Source organism: Pipistrellus hanaki, assembly GCF_964339955.1.
Source record: "Pipistrellus hanaki genome assembly, chromosome: 5".
In the NCBI taxonomy this organism is placed as follows: domain Eukaryota; kingdom Metazoa; phylum Chordata; class Mammalia; order Chiroptera; family Vespertilionidae; genus Pipistrellus; species Pipistrellus hanaki.
Genome location: NC_140507.1, coordinates 20,717,364 through 20,740,880, shown reverse-complemented (window position 1 = coordinate 20,740,880; position 23,517 = coordinate 20,717,364). Strand labels below are relative to the sequence as shown.

The 23,517-nt window shown below is 36.7% G+C and overlaps 1 protein-coding gene across 6 annotated transcripts in view; it reads left to right on the top strand.

Moving 5' to 3' along the window:
* The window catches only part of SPINK5 (serine peptidase inhibitor Kazal type 5), a gene marked incomplete at its 3' end in the record, with an annotated part of 66,955 nt that overhangs the window by 20,398 nt on the left and 23,040 nt on the right, over nt 1–23,517 (top strand). For 2 of the 6 annotated variants that reach the window (XM_084885432.1, XM_084885431.1), the window contains exons 5-18: nt 1,132–1,259; nt 3,022–3,085; nt 4,034–4,161; nt 5,609–5,675; nt 8,486–8,613; nt 9,817–9,904; nt 11,368–11,495; nt 12,744–12,819; nt 15,222–15,349; nt 16,647–16,689; nt 17,024–17,151; nt 18,439–18,514; nt 18,848–18,975; nt 21,279–21,327. In XM_084885432.1, coding sequence (XP_084741558.1) covers nt 1,132–1,259; nt 3,022–3,085; nt 4,034–4,161; nt 5,609–5,675; nt 8,486–8,613; nt 9,817–9,904; nt 11,368–11,495; nt 12,744–12,819; nt 15,222–15,349; nt 16,647–16,689; nt 17,024–17,151; nt 18,439–18,514; nt 18,848–18,975; nt 21,279–21,327 — 1,359 coding nt within the window. The remainder of the gene's footprint in view (nt 1–1,131; nt 1,260–3,021; nt 3,086–4,033; nt 4,162–5,608; nt 5,676–8,485; nt 8,614–9,816; nt 9,905–11,367; nt 11,496–12,743; nt 12,820–15,221; nt 15,350–16,646; nt 16,690–17,023; nt 17,152–18,438; nt 18,515–18,847; nt 18,976–21,278; nt 21,328–23,517) is intronic. The other 4 variants (XM_084885433.1, XM_084885436.1, XM_084885434.1 and 1 more) reach the window with 3 other exon arrangements.

The following is a 23,517-nucleotide window of genomic DNA, read 5'->3' as shown; positions in this document are numbered from 1 at the left end:
CGCGATTTAGGCTGGATTTTAGATTTTGGCCCCTTCTCTGATTGAGTTCGACACCCCTACTCTAAAAGATGTTTAATTTTATTGGTTTAATTGTCAGTAGAGAAAACAACAGGGACAAGAACAACAATAAATGGTTATGATTAATACTTGGCACAGTTTTAGATTCTGCACATGTATTAATACACTTAAATCTCTCTTTTTAAAAAATATATTTTATTGATTTTTTACAGAGAGGAATAGAGAGTTAGAGTTAGTAACATCGATCAGCTGCCTCCTGCACACCCCCCACTAGGTACATGCCCTTGACCGGAATCAAACCTGGGACCTTTTAGTCCGCAGGCCGATGCTCTATCCACTGAACCAAACAGGTTTAAATATCTTTATAGTCCTGAGAGCAGTCGGTATGCGTTTTTCAAATGAGGTTACTAAAGCACAGAGAGATTAAGTAACTTTTCCATGTCACATAGCTTGTAAGTGGCAGAGTTAGAACTATGAACCTAAAAAATCTGGCTTGTGATCATTAGCCTAACTGGTAATAACAGAAACTTTATTATAGCTTATAGTTTACAATGAGCTTGAAAATGTATTATCTATTGTACAATACCAATCTGTAAAGAAGGCAAGCAGGATTTTATAGACAAACAGTCCTAAGTTTCAGAGAGGTGATTTGGTATCTTACACAGATAGCAAGGAGCTAAAATTATACTGAAATTCTTCTCTAATCTAATTATACCCCTTTTCTTGAACCATGTTTATTATCCCTGATTTTATTATCTCAGTGTGGTCTCCTTAATATGTTTTCCTTCTCCAGTGAGTTATATTGTTGTGGGCTTAAAATAGTAACCTATGCCCTAGCTGGTTTGGCTCAGTGGATAGAGTATAGGCCTGTGGACCGATGAGTTCACAGTTTGATTTGGTCAAGGGCGCATGACTGGGTTGAGTGCTCAATCCCCTATGGGGGTGTTCAGAAGGCAGCCAATCAATGATGCTTCTATCTCTCTCCCTTTTCCTTTCCTCTGAAATCAATAAAAATATATATTTTTTTAAAAACCTGGTAACCTAATTAAGTTCCTACCTAAGGAATATTTTCTCTCTTAATATTTTTATTTTCTTTAACCACATCTCTTGCAGTTGAATTGCGAAGATTTCAGGACAGGTGAAAGAGATGGGGATTTTATCTGTAACTTTGATAATGCAGCTGTGTGTGGCACAGATGGGAAAACTTACAGCAACAGATGTGCCCTGTGTGCTGAGAACGTGTGAGTATTCTCTGAAGCAGTCTTTTTCCCTACAGCATGTTCTCTGTGTAATTACATGACACATTTTTTCTTATGGTCTTTAATGATTCATTTTGTGGGAATTAGTCATCCATAAAGTATTAGAACCACTTCTTTTACTGCTCTTAAAGAACAGTATTTATAACTTTATATTTTGCAAAGCACTTTTGTGTGCTATTTATCAGATGGTTATCACTGTGTCTATGAAGCAGGGATAGAAGCTTATATCTATACATATATATAATAAGCTTATATCTATACATACAAACAATATACAACATAATTCATCTATTTTCTATTTATCTATTTCTGACTGTATTCTGTTCCACAGAGAATTATTTAGTCATCAACTTATATTAAGTTCTCAGTAATTTATAGTATTAGAGTAGGTAATTGGGACTCTTAATGTTGAAATTCTTTTCATCTCTTCAATCTTCACCACATCAATAAAGCATCTCGCTGTCCTATATTTTGTCCCATTTGTTGCTTCTCCACCCTCAATACCAGGTTTGGTTATTGATTGTATTTAACTAACAAGATAGCATACTTGCTTTGCAGGTTCTGGTTTGTGACCTCAATCTTTAATTGCCTGCTCTTCAGTTTTTGAAAATATAACAAACAATGTCTGAGAAGACTGGTAAAGGCTATGAAAGATATTTAGTCTTCAAGGTTCTGCAAGCTTTACCAAGGCACCACTGGATTAAGTCACTCTAATCCCTCATATGACTGCATTTTCAGAAATACACCCTAAAAATTATATCTTCAACTCTTACCAAGGGACCACATAGAGAAACAGAAAGCAAAAACAGACATGGAAAGAACATACTGGTTTTTATTAGATATGTGTTTTATAACTGCTGTGAGCACCCTGCACATTTCATTTCTACTCTGACTTAGGTGGGGAATCCTGTGGTAGATTCTTTAAATCTCTGGTTCAGGTGTAAGTATTTCTCCCATCATTTCTGGTATGCTTCCTGTACTGTGCAGTGAGTCATTCTGCTCATTGCATTTCTTAGCTTGGTCTACAAGAAGACTCTGGAATTTAATATTTTTGTTTCCTTCAGCTGATTATATATATATATATATATATATATATATATATATATATATATATATCTTTTCTTATCACTTTAACTACTAAGTTTTTACTTTTCTTGTTTCTGTTGGATTTTTGTTGTTATTCAAATACTGTAGTTGTAAGCTGCCTTGTCTTTATAGGAAGTAGGAAATTTGTTCTAAATTTATGGTTCTATGTTTTCAGATATGCTTTAATGCTCTATTAGATGGAATAAAATTAATTATTAGGACTTTATCATCTTCCTGTGAAAAACAAAATGTTAGTTAGCATAACCCAAATGAAGGATGGTATCATGGAATGCTAGATACTGTCAACTTGAATTTATTTATTAAAACCAACAACATCAACAACAAGGTTTCTTGGGAGGCATCTAATATCTAGTTACAAGTTTTACTTTTTCTCACACTTCTGATAGGGTCCCCTCTAGACATAGCAAAACAGATCTGGAACTAACATTTATAGGTGTGCATCTTACTGTCCCATCAATGTGATTCCATTTCTTTGGCTCCAAGTTATAAACCTAGGCTCCAGAGTAAGTAAAGAAAATAATGCAATGTGATGCCTGTTTTCAAGAGCAAAGAATCACAACACAGTGAAGATAAGTTAACACTCAAATTATGAGAATTTCTGTGATACTAAACTATGTCTATGAACTTTCAATTCCAGTAAAACCAGGTCCCAAGTTGGCATAAAAAACGAAGGGGAGTGTGAAAGCAGTAACACAGAGCAGGTGAGCACCAATGTCAGCGTGGTGGGAACACTGGGGCTGGGGCACTGACTTCGAAGAAGAAGAAGGCTCTTTGCTCCTCCTTCGTTGGTGGAGTGGTTGGAGAGAAGTCATTATTGCTGTGCTTGAACTGGGATACTGCTTGTTTGATGAAAAGAAATTGATAGTTTTTGAAGCTAGACTAGGTTACTTTAGAAGATAGTTAGACCTTTCAGCTCTATTTTAGCTTTCTATGAAAAGATGGAAAGAGGGAGAGAGGGAGGGAGGGAGGGAGGGAGGGAGGGAGGGAGGGAGGGAGGGAGGGAGGGAGGGAGTTAAAAGGGAACTACCTGTATAGTAGTAAAGGTCACTACACTCCTGTCAGTTACCTAAATTGAAATCCCAGCATTGTCACTTGGTGTCAGGAGGCCTTGGGCAAATCCCTTAACCATTCTGTTCCAGTGTTTCCAATATCTGAAAATGAGATTTGGATTAACTAGCTTCTTTTTATGCTAAAATTCTGTGAGCCTTTGATGTAAGAAGAAGGAAGTGAACATCTCACTATATCACAGTTGACTTGTTCTTGCTGAGTGACTTTTCTAAGTCAAGTTTTGGTGCCCTTCTTATAGGCACTGGTGATTACCTCCACCAAGACTTTTAGGATGTATTTTAAACCTCTCTTTGTCTGTGTCTCCCAGTATATTGTGAGCAAGCTGAGGACAAGGACTGTGTTCTACCTTAGTTCTAGCACACAGTAGTTTATCTATGTTGACTAATAAATGAATTAATAAGTAAATGAGTTCCATACTTCACCACATGAATTTTATGGAGCTACTTCTACACGTCTCAAACTGCTCTAGGTGGCTAGTATGCACTTGACAGAGAGGCACGGAGTTCTATAAAGTTTCTGAAAGCAGCGTTGTAAGCATTACAATCAAGGTGGCAAACGTCACATTTCTTCCCCTGTTCTAGGATTTGTGCAGTGCTTTTCGGCCTTATGTGAGGGATGGAAGACTTGGATGCACGAGGGAAAATGATCCAGTTCGTGGCCCTGATGGAAGGACGCATGGCAATAAGTGTGCGATGTGTGCTGAGCTGTTGTGAGTATCTCCATCCCCAATCAGGCTTGATGAGGATGTCCTTGGTGACTGTCCTAGGCACCACTCCACAGAGAGATCAAGTCCTTATTGCGAGGCATGCAATCTTTTGTTTTCATAAGGCAAATGGTCTTTGCTCCCAGAGTGACTTTTCTCTTTTTAGTTCATTTCATTTGCTAAAGTTTCTTAAAAGGAGTGGATAAGGTGGTTATGTTAGTTATTAAATTCAAGTCTTAATTTGTTCCATTATAATGACTTGAAAATGCACAATGTCTTGTAAGACATAACATTTTTAAAATTAAAAAGCACTTTCCTATGGAATAACCTAGTTCAGTCATTTGACATGCATTGTTTTTTTTGGGGGGGACAGGTATAGAGACTCTTATTACAATGAGATTCTAATTTAAAATAATAATAATGACAGCAATGTCATGTGGCTGAATTTATTATTAGTATAAAAGGTGGAATTTATGAAAGGGAAGAATTGTTAGATTAATCTTTCCCTGGGTGCTTGACATGGTTCTGAGCAATGAAACCCAGGTATGAACACGATCCAATGAGTGTTTAATATTCTGGATGTTCAACAAGATACAGACTCTAATCCGTATGCTGGCAAGCCTTAAAGTGCTTTGTATACATCCTCTGGGATCTTTAAAAACTGAACAGAGAAAGATTTACAGATTAATAAACTTCACATCTGCATTTGAAAATTACAGTGCACTATTGTAGGATTCAAGGGCATGTCTTAACAGGTTTACAATATAGTGATTATAACTGGTTTTTAGACTGGAATTCAGCCAAATTTTCACCTGTTTAGAACTAGGAGAAATGTGCCTTTAGTGTTCAAACCTGCACTGATTCTGCAACTTTCATTTTCTCTTTATCCACTAGCCAAAAAGGAGAATTTGACCTCCCTAACTCCTGGTTTCTTTCTCTGTAGAACTAAGATAATAATGTAGGAAGAGACTGCAATTAGATAATAGGTGATATAAAAGGATTTAGAAGTTCAGTTTCGTGTAGCTTTTATTAACAATGATGCTTTTACATAAAGGCAAAGTACTTTACGAGGTATAAAAAGCTATACATAGGGTGTGGACGACAATATTTCCAATACTCAGTTTGGTTTCACCTCGTCACAGCATTGTTTTAATGCTCTTGGTTCTACCTGTTAAAGGGAATTCTCCTGACAATAGTTTGTCAATCAAGGAGTCACACCCATCAGGCTGCACAGAACAAAGCTTCTAATTGACTGGGAGTGAGTCAGTTTCACACCCTTTCTTATCTGTAGTAATTTTCAGTCTCAGACATTCAAGAAAGACAAAAGCTGGTCTAATGTAAGTGGATCAGTTTAACAAGTCAGGGCAAAAGATATAAAAGTAACTTAACACAGAACTGAACACTAAAAATAGGATCAAGCTATAAACTGACCAAGTGTTTTCATTCTTTGCAGCTTAAAAGAAGCTGAAGAAAATAGAAAGCGACAAGATGAAACCAGAATTCGACGAAGTGCTGAAAAGGTAAATTACTCACCAACACAATTTGGTTCTTGTGGCTATAAATATTAATAAACATATGCTTAAACATTTGAGGTCATTTAATAATGCCATTGTCCTTCATTATCACATTATTCTTTCCATTAATTTCACAATTCCCCAGGTTGACAATTCCTAGTATATTAATAATTAAATTCATTTTTAAACAGCATTTCTCACCTAAAGCTCAAAATACGCAATTTTCCTCTTTGCTTTAAAAAAAAAAAAAAAAAGAGTGTAAGTCAGAAAGTTTAGGCAAATTAAATTCCACTTAATTTTCATCAGGCTTTTGTATAATCTTGCTTTGAATAAATTTTTAAAAATATAACAATATAAATTAGGAATAACTTTAAAAAATAAATTTTTATTATTTAAGGCCTTTATTAACAGGTTCTTACAGTTGATGTTTTGGGGGGAAATCAAGTTTTAAAGTTTTGTTACAAACTAAAAATGAAATTCTAAGTTAAAAAATAATAAAATAACAATAATTATAGAGTCTTTTGAACAATATATTCACTGGTATATTTTATGTATAATCCCATTTATAAAAGTCTTGCTTCTGTTACATGAAAATCTCAAACAAATATTGAGCTTGTGGTTTCAAAAATACACCCACAATTAAGTTTTTAAAAATTATTAGATGATTTAATTTTCCATCTAGCATAAAAATGATACTCATTTTGTTAATAGAATAGGCATTGTAGGTAATTCAGCCTGGATTTCTTAAATCATGAAAGCTAGTAAACCTATTTTCCATAAAAATGATAGCAGTTACTTTGCTAAATAATTAAAATTATCGATGACTAACTTTTTGTTGAGGAGTCAGAGCGCCAGAGTTTTAGTCTGAGCTCTGTCATGCTCCTGTGTGTGAAACCGAGCCAGTCATCTCTTCTCTCTGGGCCTCAATTTTTTTTGGCAGCAAAATGAGGAGGTTGAATAAATGATCTCAATTCTGCTTTCCTGTTGGTTTGGGATTCTATGTCTTGCACCTTTACACCTTTATGTGCTAATATAATACAAGCATACAATTCTTGTAGATTATAGGGCATATGTTTTCCCAAGGGAAACACAGATCCAGTTAATGGTAGTCAAGACCTGACCTTTCACTTCATATTGCTATTCAATGAAGCAAATATCTCAACTTTCATAGGGTATTGAGTGTTTCAATAAAGCATGAAGCATTCAGAGCTGTCAACAATTTGTTCAATACTCACTGAAATTTGAAAAGCAGTTCTTTAGTGGCGGTTAAACTTCAGTCTGAAACCTTGGGTCACCATGTGATAGTCAGCATCTTACTACTCCGTAAACAGAGTTCTTTTGCCTTGTCTTTCATCACATCTCGGCTACTTTTCCCTCATCCTCTCTGTGGCTGGGGTAATTGTTTTTGATGGGGTCATTGGACGTGATTATGTTGAATAGGACAGGTTTACTGTGATGGCTCAATATCTGCCCCATAATTAAACTGTCAGTGGGTTGCTCACAAAAGAATTTCCTAGGGTGAATCACAGCTTATAAACTGAAATTATCATTGTTTCTCTTATGGGAATTATTGCGCATTGATTTTATTACCTTGCTATGATTATAGGTGACTTCTGTGTCTGTATCCCTAGATTGTTAAAACCAGGAAGTTTGGAGCACACCCACTGCTCCTCCAAACACAAATATCTTCTCATTAGGAGGTAATTAGGATTCTCTTTTAAAGTGTTCTAAGTAATATGTATTATTTAAAAAGGGAGAAAATCCCAGTGGGTTTGAAGCACAATCCAGCTACTCAGGTCTCAGTTTATGTTCATGTTTTCTTGGCTGAAATGGAAAAATGAAGGTCACACAGTTGAAGAGAGGTCTAAAGGGAAGCATTATTGTAGGCTATATTGTAGTAATATATGTCATCACAAAATATGTTTATTGATATACAGATTCCCAAGTCTAGGATAATTTATGTGTTTGTGTAAACTTACCCCACATCAGATAGTAGTTTTTAAAACACAAAGAAAAACACAAGAATACTAAACCAAAGCATCAAGAAATAGGTACAAACCTCCCAGATTTTGCAAGGAAGTAATAATCTTTTTAAGGTTTTCTAAATAAATATTCATCTTGATATTCTATCACTCTAAGAAAGGGAGTGAATGAAAATTAGATTCACTCTCTCTAAGGTTTCTACCTATCATATTACAAATAAGCATTTATAAAAGAGCAGATTACATAAAAATGATGCACAATTCAATGGAGAAAACAAACTAACATAAGCCTAATGCTGTTGGATACCAGTTTTTTTATTTTCCTTGCCAACTAGTTTGGATTATTCTTGACTTGATCCATATTAAGTAGCATGTAAGTATCTCACCTCACAGCTTGTATATCCTACTAATTTTCAACTTTTATTTATTTATTATTTTGTTTTGGCTGCTGCATTTTGTTGGAACGCCATGAAAGATCTTTTGCTTTTTATTATATTTTTTCATAGATTTGAAAGTTAACAAGAACTATCCGGTTTTAGAAAATACTTTCTCAACCTTATCCTTCCTAAGGCTCTTTTACCTTTTAATAAATATACCACATAGGAAATATAGGCACTGAGTAATTTTATACTGTAATTACAATTTTTTATTAATTCTCATTAATATGTAATATGTGTTTACCAATACCTTTGAGATCTGACATTCTTTAACTCTGAAGTTCTGGTATACATTAGGAGGTAATTAGGATTACATTGAACATGTAATCCTAATTACATGTCCATTCTGTGTTAAAATGCAGAAATGTGTTCAATGTAATTGCTTGTCTTTTTAAAGGATTTTTGCAAAGAATATGAAAACCAAGCGAAGAATGGAAGGCTTTTTTGTACCCGAGAGAGTGATCCAGTCCGTGGCCCCGATGGCAGGATGCATGGCAACAAATGTGCCTTGTGTGCTGATATTTTGTGAGTACAGATGTGGGTTCTTTGGAGTGAAGTGGCGGTTGATTGGAATGATGAGTAAGAACGGTGTTGAGGAGAAGATTTGTTCAGAATTTCGAGCAGTTTTATGTTCTCTACAAATTATAATACCACCTGCTAAATAGATCCTAATGATATATGTCTATTTCTGAGTACAAATGGATTTTATTACTCAGTGAGAAGGTTGGATAACAAAATACTTCTTAACATTTCTTCTCATGAATTTTGTAAGCCTTCTATGAGATATCCATAATATAAAATGAGGGTTAAAGCAGGTACCAAGATTTTGTGTCCTTTATTAGTTTTCTCATTGTGATCATCACACTTTCTCTAGATCCTTGAACTCTCTCTGTTCTTTCTCTGTGCTCCCTTATTCCAGCTTGTCTCAGTCTTGACCAGTTAATGTCTTTTCTTCCATGGATTGCATTTTAACATTATCTTACCTTGGATAAGACCTTCTAAAATCTCTCATTGAGATTCAATTCTTATAACTCATTGATTTTATTTCATAGCAATTATTGCAGTTGGTAATGGGGAATTTTTTCTATGACTGCTTATTGACTATCAGTCTTTGCTACTGAACTCTAAGTTCCAAAAAGACAGGAATTTATAGCTCAGTGTTTGTTTTGTATACTGTTGTGCTATATGCCCAGGCTAATGCTTGCCAAAAAATAGTTACTAACTAAATGTTTAATGACTATATGAATGAAGACTAAGGCTAAATAGCAGAAAAAAGCCATGGATATGCACACACACACACACACACACACACACACACACACACACATAGGGCACAACCAAATGAAAATGTACCATAAGAGGTGAATATTCAGGTATGAAAACAGCAATGACAGATGTAGGACTCATTTTCACTTTGAGGTCTAAGATGTCTTCTTAAAGAAGGGAGAATTTAAGCTGGGGAGATTTAGAAGAAATGAAGATGATTTAAAAAAAAAAGATCATTACAATGAAAGGAAATGGTATGCATGAAGGCAAAATGAAAGAAAGGGGTTCTTTGGGGAAACAGTGGAGATTTCAGTTTGATAAGGGACTTTAAGGTGATCAGAAAATGTTTGTACAAGAACTCAGGAATACTTAGTTGTTTTCTACTTGTGCCTAAACGACAGTTTTATAACATGAAGATTTAAAGCATTATAGTCATTTGTTTGCTTTTGTTTCTTTCTCCAGAAAACGGCGCTTTTCAGAAGAAAAATATAAAGCAGCTGAAAACCTGAGAAAAGCTGAAGAAAAAGTTAAAGTTAAAAGAGAAATTGAGGTGAGGATTAGTTTGATCAATCTACTTAGAACTTTTGTAGTATATGTGTGTATGTGCATCTTCCTCTAGAATACATTTTCAATATTGGTTCATTTTTTTCTTCACTACTGATGGGTATTCTGGAAACTAATTTATAGTTATTATTTTATAAGATTTATAATAATAAAATAATAAATATGACATTACAATTTTTAGCTCGATTTGGAGGAAATTAATCAAGTCATATTAATAAAATAGTTCCCTATTCCTAAATGAAGGTATATATCAAAGAATTATCTGACTCCAATTTTTTCCTTTATTTTTGAAAAAATATATTTTATTGATTTTTTACAGAGAGAAAGGGAGAGGGATAGAGAGTTAGAAACGTCAATGAAAGAGAAACATCGATCAGCTGCCTCCTGCACACCCCCTTACTGGGGATGTGTCTGCAACCAAGGTACATGCCCTTGACCTGAATCAACCTGGGACCCTTCAGTCCATAGACCGACGCTCTATCCACTGAGCCAAACCAGTTTTGGCTTCCTTTCTTTTTTTCTATAGTTTCCCTTCAGTCTCTAGTCACTCAAATCCTCCACATATCTCACTGGATAGTCTTTCTAAAACAAAGGTTTGATTGTATTCTTCTCTGCTGTAAATATTTATCATTTCCCATTTTCTAAGAATGAAGTCCAAATTCCTTTTAAACTTTAGTAGCCTGGTTTTGACTTATCTTTAAGGTCTCCTTTTAACCAGTTCCCTAACCTTTTTCTCTTTGCCCACTAAGAGAAATTCTTCAGCCACTATGCTCATGACCACAAAGGATTAGCTTGAAATAGCATGTCCTTTTATGCCTCTGTGTCTTTACATATAATTCTTACTCTTGAAGGACTTTTTGCCACATTGTGTTCCTGGAAATTATCCTAACAATACAAATCAGATATAAGCTCTTCTCTGAATTTCCATGAATTATTCTTTCCTCTGTGCTTGTATGCACTGAATTCTGACTTGTGCCATCTCTTAGCTTTTTATATTGTCATTCCTTATCTTTTTCACTTGAATAATAGAAGAGCTAAGCCACAATTATATTTATATCCCCTTAACTTAAAATTTGAGAAGGAGTCTAAATCCTAAAAGTTTTATTTTTATTCTTAATTCTTCTTTTTAAATATTTTTAATAAAGAGAATCTACCCTATGAGGGAAGGTGGCAGAGAGAGGAAGGGTGGGTGACGGAGTAAGAGATCAACCAAAGGACTTATATGCATGCATATGAGCATAACAATGGACATAGATGGGACCAGTAGGTGAAGGGATGTGGGGGTGTGTGCTGGAGGTTGGGGGTAGCCAGGGAAAGGTCAATTGGGGGGGGGGGGCGGGAGACTTGTGTAACATATTAACCAATAAAGAATTTAAATTAAAAAAAGAGAGAGTACCTAAAATTTATAAGCATAGAACTAAATGGAACTATCTTATTTTCATTATTCAGAAACTCTGCAATGAATATAAGGGTCATGCAAAGAACGGAATGCTTTTCTGTACCAGAGAAAATGACCCTGTTCGTGGTCCAGATGGGAAAATGCATGGCAACTTGTGTTCCATGTGTCAAGCCTTCTAGTGAGTATAAAGCTTTAATTGTCAAGATGTGAAGGGGCCTTATAGCTAAATTAAAAAACCTGCTTATTTCAGATATGAGGAAACTGTGGCTTGAAATAGGGAAGTGAATTGAGTAAGTTACACTGAAAATGTTAGTAACCGAGCTGGGAGTAAGTACCTAGAGCTATTTATTTTAAGGTATCTGTTTTGCCCTCACATGTCACTCATTCTCTTAGCACTGGAACATTCTGATAACTATGAGCTTGTACGAATACCAATTTTTTTCCTACTTTGAAATTTCATAGTTGAACAGTTTATACAAGTTAATAGGCATCTCAGCCTCCAGAGGCGTAAGGGCCCAAACTTCACACGTAATGTGGAAATTTGATTACTAGAGTTAAAGTTGCCCATGAAACCACCATGAACCTTATAAAATTACAATACATGTTACTTTACATAACATTTTCCACTAAGTGAAAATTGACAGCTTGCTTTCTAAATTTGGAGCTACTCTTAATTTATGTGATTGAGCTTAGTTCAAGTCATTGATTCACGTTTAGAATCTACGACCTCTTGATTGATTGCTAATCATGCATAGTTGAAATAACATCAGTTAACTATACATATCATGCAGTTCTATTGTTCAAATCAAATTTAGGCTCGTTTGGTTTACCATGGGGCGTTGTGGCCTTTTTCTTCTCACCATAGATTTTTGTCTTCAGATAACACAGACATGAGGAAGCAATACATTTAAGATGAATTAATAAAGTTAAGTGTGCATGATGAGGTAGATAGTTCATAGACGTAAGGGGAAAGACCTTGACTAGTTGTAGTCATGCCTTGAAAGTGTAGCCGAAACCCTCTCTGCCTCACCTCCAGTCATGAAAGGAAGGGACCAGTTGATACGCTTTGTTACGGCTGACTTCAGCCTCCAAGTGTAATGTCTCCACAGTACCAGCTTTGATCATCTCCTTTATGGACCTTAATGATGTTTCTTTTCTGACCACAGGCAAGAAAGGTAATTTAGAGAAAGCAAGCTTCCCAGATGCACAATTACACTCTTTCTCTCAAAGTTAAGCAGAAACTATGAAGAAGTTATGGCATCTTGCCATACTGGAGGCGGTTTTGTTGCTTCTCATTGGTATGTAGTGATAAAAGGACAAAATCGCGTCTTCCTAAGGAGGGAGGACAGCTTAGCAATGCAGGAATATCGAGAAACTACTACCTGTATATTTGGTCCTATGGCTCCTCTCATTTTCTCTCATTCAGCCAAGCAGAAGCAAAAGCAAAGAAAAAGACAGAAGCAAGGAATAAGAGAGAACCTGGAGAAGCATCTTCATTTGCAGTGAGTTGAATACATCCCATAAGTCCTACTTAGCATGATAATTTGAACATACTTCAAAGAGCCTAAAGGTTGGAATATCCTATCTGATATAGAGGGAATATGCTAATTGACCCTAACACCTTGGTAAAGAAGGCAGTGCCCACAACCAAAAAGGAGGGGATATGCTAATTGACTGCCCTGCCCTCAAAGATGGTGGCATCCACAGCCACAAGATGGTGGCATCCAGTCCCCTCATCCCTGCCGGGACAGCAGGCGTGTGACAAGGCTGGACCCACCCCCAGGGGGGCCCAGCTGCTCTGCGCGCCTGCCCCCAGAATCCCCCAGTCCCCTCAGCCCCCCTAGCTCAGGTAATCAGGGCTGGCCGAGGCTTGTGCTGCGGATAGTGGCAGAAGGAGAGGTGTGATGGGGCGTCACTTTCCCCTGATCGCAAGGTGGCCTCCCACCCTGAGGGCTTCCAGACTGTGAGAGGGGGCAGGCTGGGCTGAGAGACACCCCCCTCCAGTACATCTGGGCCTCTAGTTGCCTTATAACTCCCACGCCCCCAGAAAATCATAATCCTTCAATCTGGGGATGACATTGATAAGAATGCTAAGGGAACTTGATCAATTCTTGCTGCTACTGAGACTAACCATGTATAATAAAAATAACTAATCCAAAGCCTGAAAAACAGTTATGGTTTCATCAATTACAGACTGGGCTGATTTTTGCTTACCACCTTTCAGAAACTCTACATGCATGTTTTCTACATAAGAATTTTTGAAATTTCATATCTGAGATGGGATAAAAATACATTGATCATAGATTTTTTTTTAAAGCATAATTTTTAGCCTGGCCAGTGTGGCTCAATGGTTGAGCATCAACCTATGCATCAAAAGGTCACCATTTAATTCCTAGTCAGGACACATATCCCAGTTGCAATTCAATCCCCAGTGGGGGAGTGAAGGAAGTAGCAGACTGATTTTGTTTCTCTCATCAATGTTTCTATCTGTGTCTCCCTCTTCCTTCCTCTTTCTCTCTCTCAAATCAATAAAAACATTTTTTTAAAGCGTGATTTTTACTTCTGAAATGTCACAATATCTGTTCCCATAGCTTTATGTAAGTTATTGTCACCTATTGTTTTGATGATAAAAGTTTCCTAATCTTTCATTTGGTTTTGTTCTCTCCCTTTTCCAGCTGTTCTCCCACACACAGAGTAAAGTTTCAAAATATTATTCAGGTCACAATACTGCTCTTCTTAAATCCACAAATAACTTGTTTCATGTCTGATCAAGGATGCATCTCAATTTCCTTGTCTCCTTATCTGGCTTCTTTTTTTTTTTTTTTCCATTGACTCATTCCTCCCCACTCCCATCCACTCTCCAGGCCTTCACCCCAGTATTGTCTGTGTCCATGGGTTATGCCTATATGCATATAAGCTCTTCAGTTAATCTCTTCCCTCCCCTTTCCCCTTCCTTCTGAGGATCCACAGTCTGTTGCATGCTTCCATGTCTCTAGATCTATTTTGTTTATCAGTTTATTTTGTTCATTAGATTCTACATATAAGTGAGATCATGTGATACTTGTCTTTCTCTGACTGACTTATTTCACTTAGCATAATACTCTCAAAGTCCTTCCATTCTGTCTCAATGGGTAAGAGATCTCACTTTTTTATAGCTGCATAGTATTCTGTTGTGTAAATGTACCATACCTTTTTTTCCCCCCACACATCAACTGATGGGCACTTGGGCTGTTTCCAGATCTTAGCTGTTGTAAATAGCACTGCTATGAACATAAGGATAAAAATGTTCTTTCTGATTGGTGTTGCAAACTTCTTAAGATATATTCCTAGAATTGGAATCACGGGATCAAATGGCAGTTCCATTTTTAATTTTTTGATGCAACTTCACCTGTAATCAGAAGTTGATATTCTGTTATATGCCATATATGCCATGTAGGTTTCTACTTGTATCTCTCAGCTTATCTTAGCATTCCAATATGCATATTCTCCAGTCCATTGAATAAGGAGCAAATCCTATTTATTCTTCATGGTCTCAGTCAAATTATTCTTATTCCCTGACACCTCCCTGCTTTCTACAATCAGATTTCATGGTCTCAACTTCTCAAGTTCTCAGATTTTATTGTACCTCTATGTTCACACTTATTTTATTCTGCTTAGGTTATAGTGAAGTTAACTTGTCAATTTCTTTTATTATATTGTGACATCCTAATATGTCTCATTTGCTCCCATCTCTTATCAATTGATGATTGTTATTTGTTTAATTGAACTTTACATTTGAGAGAGAAACAGCTAAAATCCTGGGCTCAGAGAAACCTAATATTAGATTCTGCCACAGTAGATGTTTTGATCTGCTGCTTTGAAGAGAAATAAAATGTATGTCCCACTTATTTCTCTGTTTTGACAGGAGTTGTGCAGCGAATACCGCAAGTATGTGAGGAATGGCAAACTGCCTTGCACCAGAGAGAACGACCCCATCCAGGGCCCAGACGGGAAAATGCATGGCAACACCTGCACTATGTGTGAGGTCTTCTTGTGAGTAATGCTGCAGCTGGAAAATATGGGAGGGTTTTGTCCTTTCTGCCATGTTTCCTTATTTTCAGCTGTAATATTTTATTTTTTAAATTGGCTTTATTTTTTATCCATGGCATTATTGTGCTACCTTTTTGCACCATGTCCTAATTATGTAAGAATAATTCCCATATCTCAATCACTGCTTGGCTAAGCTCCCATGGAAGTGAAAAAAGATGTAGACCAAGAACCTGACCTGTGCAGGGTGGAGGATGAAGTCATCTGAAATCACACCATTGATCCCCAAGCAAACAAACCAATGGTGCAAAACAGTGCCTCAGTCCATACACAGGGCCTGGAGGAATGGTTTAGAATAAGGGATGACTAGGATCTGGTGGAGTTGACTCCTCCACGTGTCTTGTGAGCTTGAAGAGCTTTGTTGAAACCTACTCTACGCTCCTACCCCAAAATTTCTCCCTCATCGTACCCAGAACTTTTCCTTCTTCGTAGTAATCACAGTCAGGAGTAAATTTATACATGTGACTATTTGCTTAATGTTTCTCTTTTCCACTAGATAATTATTATTATGAAAGGTATTCTAGAAAATATAAGCATTGGGTTCAGATTAACCTTCTGCTTCATTACTATGTTCAGTTATGAGAGAGCCACTTCAACAGGAAGACAAAAACATATTTAGAGGAAATGGAGAAATGCATGAAAATCACAGCCTTTGAGGATTATGATGGTTTAGCACACTTAGCCAAGGGAAAATCGCAGTCTGGAAATGTCCAAGTAGTTTTTGTCTTTAAATGTGCAAACGGAGAAGTTCTAGGCTGTCTCCATGGGTGGGTGAACGTGGGGCCAGCGAGTGGGACCTGTAGGAGACAGATTCAGCTCAATGCCAGGAGGCACTTTCTAAAGCTTGAGGACTTTAAGGATGAAATGACCTAGCATGGGATTTCAAGGATTATATAGGTAGAAAACTGATGGGCAGATTAGAGCAAAGCGAGATAATAACCAGAGATACAGCTGTGAGTACTGGAAGTTTAGAAAACCACCTCTGAGTAGGCTTGACATCCTGCCTGGATTTATTAGTTCTATGTCCTTGGAAAGCTCTACATTCTGTCAGTTTTCTCACCTGAAATTGGGCTTAAAATAGTACTTCTGCCACATGCACTTGTGAGGATTTTATTAATGCGAGCACAATGTTAGGCACATAATTAAATTGTCATTAACTGTAGCAATTCAATGATATTTGAGATCAATTTCAACCTGGAGATTTTATGACTTGCTCTTTTCTTTCTTAATCACTCTCTTTTAGCCAAGCAGAAGAAAAGAAAAAGAAGGAAGCAGCTTCCTTTGAGGTGAGGGGACCTTCTCCAAGTCAGAGGCATATGGACCTGGGACCCATACATGGCACTCAGTGAACCCATAAATTCCCTGAAGCTGTAGGAAACATGTGGACAGTTTCTGTTTGTGTGTTTGTTTCCATGTGTGCATAGACATGCTTGTGGCTTTTTTTCAGTTGAGGACCCATTATTTCATCACTTGAAAATATTCATGTCTTCAAAATTAAGAACTATTCTAACATAGGCCAGTTGCTGATCCCTACTTAAGAGAAAGTCCAATCTCCAGTTATTCTTGCAATGTGATCCAACCTGTGTTCAATACCTCAAACTTGCCTCCTCTGTTTCACAGGAGTTGTGCAGTGAATACCGCAAGTATGTGAGGAGTGGCAGACTGCCTTGCACCAGAGAGAATGACCCCATCCAGGGCCCAGACGGGAAAATGCATGGCAACACCTGCTCTATGTGTGAGGTCTTCTTGTGAGTAATGCTGCAGCTGGAAAATATGGGAGGGTTTTGTCCTTTCTGCCATGTTTCCTTATTTTTAGCTTTAATATCTTATTTTTTAAATTGGCTTTGTTTTTTTATCCATGGCATTATTGTGCCACCTTTTTGCACCATGTCCCAATTATGTAAGAATAATTCCCATATCTCAATCACTGCTTGGCTAAGCTCCCATGGAAGTGAAAAAAGATGTAGACCAAGGACATGGCCTGTGCAGGGTGGAGGATGAAGTCATCTGAAATCACACCACGGATCCCCAAGCAATCAAACCAATGTGCAAAAGAGTGCCTCAGTCCATACACAGGGCCTGGAGGAATGGTTTAGAATAAGGGATGACTGGGATCTGGTGGAGTTGACTCCTCCACGTGTGTTGTCAGCTTGAAGAGCTTTGTTGAAACCTACTCTATGCTCCTACCCCCAAATTTCTCCCTCATTGTACCCAGAACTTTTCCTTCTTCGTATTAATCACAGTCAGGAGTAAATTTATACATGTGACTATTTGCTTAATGTTTCTCTCTTCCACTAAATAATTATTATTATGAAAGGTATTCTAGAAAATATAAGCATTGGGTTCAGATTAACCTTCTGCTTCATTACTATGTTCAGTTATGAGAGAGCCACTTCAACAGGAAGACAAAAACATATTTAGAGGAAATAGAGAAATGCATGAAAATCACAGCCTTTGAGGATTATGATGGCTCAGCACACTTAGCCAAGGGAAAATCGCAGTCTGGAAATGTCCAAGTAGTTTTTGTCTTTAAATGTGTAAACAGAGAAGTTGTCTCCATGAGTGGATGTGGGGCCAGCAAGTGGGACCTGTAAGAGACAGATTCGGCTCAATGCCAGGAAGCACTTTCTAAAGCTTGAGGACTTTAAGGATGAAATGACCTAGCATGGGATTTCAAGGATTACATAGGTAGAAAACTGATGGGCAGATTAGAGCAAAGCGAGATAATAACCAGAGATACAGCTGTGAGTACTGGAAGTTTAGAAAACCACCTCTGAGTAGGCTTGACATCCTGCTTGGATTTATTAATTCTATGTCCTTGGAAAGCTCTACACTCTGTCAGTTTTCTCACCTGAAATTGGGCTTAAAATAGTACTTCTGCCACATGCACTTGTGAGGATTTTATTAATGTGAGCACAATGTTAGGCACAGAATTGAATTGCCATTAACTATAGCAATTCAATGATATTTGAGATCAATTTCAACCTGGATATTTTATGACTTGCTCATTTCTTTCTTTAATCACTCTCTTTTAGCCAAGCAGAAGAAGAAAAGAAAAAGAAGGAAGCTGAATCAAGAAATAACAGACAATCTGAGACAGCTTCCTTTGAGGTGAGGGGACCTTCTCCAAGTCAGAGGCATATGGACCTGGGACCCATACATGGCACTCAGTGAACCCATAAATTCCCTGAAGCTGTAGGAAACATGCAGACAGTTCTGTTTGTGTGTTTGTTTCCATGGGTGCATAGACACGTGTGTGGCTATTTTTCAGTTGAGGATCCATTATTTCATCACTTGAAAATAGTCATGTCTTCAAAATTAAGAACTATTCTAAAATAGTCCAGTTGCTGATCCCCACTTAAGAGAAAGTCCAATCTCCAGTTGTTCTTGCAATGTGATCCAACTTGTGTTCAATACCTCAAACTTGCCTCCTCTGTTTCACAGGAGTTGTGCAGTGAATACCGAAAGTATGTGAGGAGTGGCAGACTGCCTTGCACCAGAGAGAATGACCCCATCCAGGGCCCAGATGGGAAAATGCATGGCAACACCTGTTCCATGTGCGAGGTCTTCTTGTGAGTAGAGCTCAGGCTTCTGAAGGAGTATGGAGATAGAACTAAATTCTCAAACAATTGCACATAATACATTTTCCTCTCCAGTGTAGCATTTAATTTTGGGTGTCACATTTAAGCTAAAAAAAAAAAAATAGCACAAATCCCATATAGCAAGTTAGAGAGCTCTCAGGGAATTATTGTGATGTAAAAAGAAACAGAATAATCTCTTTTGGGATATTTCAGAACTCGGAATATTTTATTCAGGAAAGAAAACACTTTATGATAATCTTACTCATTGCTTTTAGTTCTGTGCAGGATTACAAGCTGAAATAGGAAATGGATGAGATTACATGTAAAATATCATTATGGTACACAGAAAAAATTAGGAAATTTTATTTTAATTCACTATCTGTCTACTCGTTTTGTGTGACCTCAAGGAATAGAATTAAAATGGATGAGAGCTATGAGGAACAGGTCTGAGTGCAACATAAAGATGAACTTTGCAACAGTTAGGGAAGGAGAGGCTGCTTCAGAAATGGTGACCTTCTTGTGTAGGAGTTGGATGACCGTTTAAAGGGGACTAAGATATAACTGTACAATAAATGACATGCTATGTCCCCTGAAACAAGCCTGTAATTCTGTAAGTCTTTTGATGTTTGTCCAAAGGGATACTCCAATTTATTTTCTATCTCTGGATTTAGGAGTTAGTCATGCAGTTTTTTCTGGTAGAAAACAACAGAACCCAGAAGATTGATCCCATATTATTTGGGCCATGGAAACACTAAACATCTGTTAGATTGAAGTCAAGATGATGACTATGTATTCATTGTCATCAGTGTTCATTGAATGCATATAATTGTTTTGTACTTGCCAAGAGCTTTGCTACCTAATCTCATTTAATCTTATCAACAAACATGAAATAAGTTCCTTATTATAAGTTTTAGATAGAAATTAAAGGCTCAGAGAGGTTTTGAATGATAGGAAAATCAACACAAGAAAAACAAAGTGATAATATTTCTCAATGTATGATGTAGACAGTATATGATAATTTAGCAAAGCCATGATCAGCTTGTGGTAGTTGTATTTAGCTGTATTTAGGCATGCTTCAGTCTTTTTTTTCTTTACCTCTACATTAATCTCCCAGTGACAAGGAAGTCATTCTGCCATCTAATGGTCAACTCTGGTACTTCCTTACAATTTCCCTGTATGGAAAGAAAATGCTTCTTGAATTTTTTAGTTAAGACTCATGATAAAGTTTAGATCAGTTTTCGTTTTAAATAAGTATGAGAAACCTCACAATTTTGGAGATGTTTAAATAATTTCCTCATCACTATAAAATTTCATATCCAAAAGAAATACAGGTGTGTTTTTTTTTTACCTCATATTTTATGGTTATGTTAATAAAGGGTATTGACTTTCTTGAGAATTATTCTTCCCTCTATAGTCTTTTTTTGCACACTTAAAATCACATTCAAGCATTCTCTTAAGCTTTTAAAAAGTTTTAATTTGATTAATGGACAAGTTTTACATTGATTGGAACATATTAAAACATTTTTACAAATTATTTTATATTTTTCTGTCTATATAACATGATTAAATTGCTTGTGTTATAGATTCAATTATGCCATAGATCCATTCACTAAACTCAGCTTGTAACACTGTTAGTTATCCAAAATGATTAAGAACTGTCACTCTTACTTCACTTCCATCATATGCCTGTTTTTGGAGAAGTCACTGATAATAATGATTACACTGATGAGAATACCAATCTCTTATATCACTTTTGTCAATAATTTTTTATTCTAATTGTATTCTAATGTATCAACTCACTTCAGGCTCATGATAGTCTAATGAAAAAAAGTATTCTTACTAACTTACTATCCTGTCTCTCCTTTATCCTTCCCATTTAAAGATGAGGAAGCCACAAAGAGATTAAGATTTTTGTGCTTCTTAAGCAATCTGGCTTGAGTATTGTCCTCCTACTTACCATGCTATATTGCCTCTCAAAAGCCAAATATTACCACTTTATAAAGTGTTGTTGCAGATGCAAACGAGTCAGCAAATAAGAAATTCTTTCTGCAGTGTATTTGCTGGGAAGCTAAACAGATTTATTCATTAAGGGACTTTCTCTTGCATCCCATTCTCTTGCATGGTCATTCTAATCTATTCCAATAAAATTACAAACAACTATGATTGAATCTTTGGGGTTACTTGAGACTAGTCAAAGCAATGAATGGTCAACTGGTAAATGTTAAGAATCTATTCTACTGCACTAACACTAATTTCTTCTCTTTTCCCCAACACCCCCATCCTGGTACTTATAGTCAACAAGAAGAAAGAGCAAGAGCAAAGGCTAAAAGAGAAGCTGCAAAGGTAATTTTTTCAGGAATGCTAGTGTTATGCCTTTCTCTCTGTAATAGCGTTCTAGCTATCTCATCAGCAGAAATGTTTTCCTCTGCAATTTTCATGCCTGAAATGAACAAAGGAAACTTTTAACCTGAGGGAAAATTATCTTGATTAGGAGTTTGCAGAGGACCAATTTTGTTGCATGATAATTCAAATTTGGAGCTTCATTCATGAAAATTGGAGTGTTATTAACTTTATAAGGAATAGTCTCCATATTCGGCTTTTCTTCAATCTCTGTTGTCAGGCACAGATTATTGATATCAATCTTTTTAATTTACTAATTTTGATTTATGTAATTCAAATATCTGCTATTTCTAATAAAAAGTACAAGATCTTTAACATTCATATTAGTCCAATTTACAAAAAAAATGCACAAATATTTATCATGTTTCTTCTTTATCACTTCCTAAATATGGAAGAAATACTACTATTCTCACTCATAGTTAATGATAATTACATAAATTTTTTACTTTCTAGTTACTTTAATCTACTGTATTTTTTCTACATGCTTTTATAATTTTACTAGAGGCCCGTTGTATGAAACTAGTGCACTGGGAGTGGGAGGGGTAGGGCTTTGTCTCTCAGCCTGGCCTGAGCCCTCTCACAGTCCAGGATCCCTCACTCCTTACCTCCTGCCTGCTCATTCCTTACCACTAGGCTCGCTGCTCCTTTCTCCTGACCACTTGGCTCACTGCTCCTTAGCAACAGGCTCCTTATTGCTTGGCTCACTGCTCCTTAGCACTGCATGGAGGTGGGAGAGGCTCCTGCCATCACTGCTGCACTCCCCAACTGTGAGCCCAGCTTCTGGCTGAGCAGCTGCTTCCCCTGTGGGAGCACACAGACCACCAGGCGGCAGCTTCAGCATTGAGCGGCTGTCCCTGGTGGTCAATGTGCATCATAGCGACCAGTCATTCCGGTCATTTCACAGTAACAATCACTTAGGCTTTTATTATATAGATAATTTTACAAGTAGCAGAACAAAATTTGACTATGTAGATGCTAGATTACTGTCATATTAGAGCTCTATATAAGATTTACCTTTATGTATTCTATCTCCTAGCAATAGCTGCAAAGTATAAGCCTGATAATTTATTTGGGAAAAGTTGATACAGTTTAAAAGTTTACCTTTAAACTGACTCACTTTCTCAATAACTTTATGTTAGCTGAAACCATTTTTGTTGTTGTTGTTGTTGGTAATTTAGAATTGAAAATTTGTTTTACCCATAATATCTGAGGAGTTGCTAAGTTGTCTTAGATTTTTCAAATGATTCTAACACATTCTTTTTTCTCTCCACTCCTGTTGTTGCTCTCCAGTTTTAAGTCTACAGCCCCCACTTTAACAAGTAACTCCCTGAAAGGTGGCAACTTCTCCAGATGTCATGCTTGTTCTCTCCTCCACATCTTCAAATATTTCTTTATTTCTTAGTTGAGCATGTTTTTCTCTTTTTTCCTCCAGTTCTAAAGACAAATCAAAGTTCAGCAATGTTCTCTTTTTGCACATTGCTCTTATTTTTTCCTAGCTTTCTTGAGACATAATTGACATATAACATTGAATATGTTTAAGGTATACAATGTGTTGATTTTGAAATGATTACCACCATAGTTTTAGTTAACTCCTCCATCACATCACAGAATTACATGTGTGTGTGTGTGTGTGTGTGATAAGAACATTTAAAATATACTCTTAGCAACTTTCAAGCATATAATACGGTATTGTTAAGTGTAATCACCATGTATGATAGGTCCCCAGAGCTGATTTGACTTATGACTCTAAGTTTCTACCTTTTTACTGACATCTCCCCATTTTCCCCCATGCCCTCCAATCCCTTGGTAACCACTTGGTAACCATTCTACTTTCTGTTTCTATGAATTCGGCTTTTTTTTCCCACATAGAAAATAATATCATACAGTATTTGTCTTTCTCTGCTTCACTTATTTTACTTAGCACAGCGCCCTCAAGTTTCATCCAAATTGTCGCGAATGGAAAGATTTCCTTTCTTTCTCATGAAGGCTCAGAAATATTACCAGTTCCTCTCTTTTGAGTCCTATTGATTCTTCTCACCTTTGATCTTTCATAGCTTTTATAGACTGATGTGCAACGCAACATATATATTGTTCTTTATCAATCGTATCAGCCTTCTTCTACAACTGAATGGT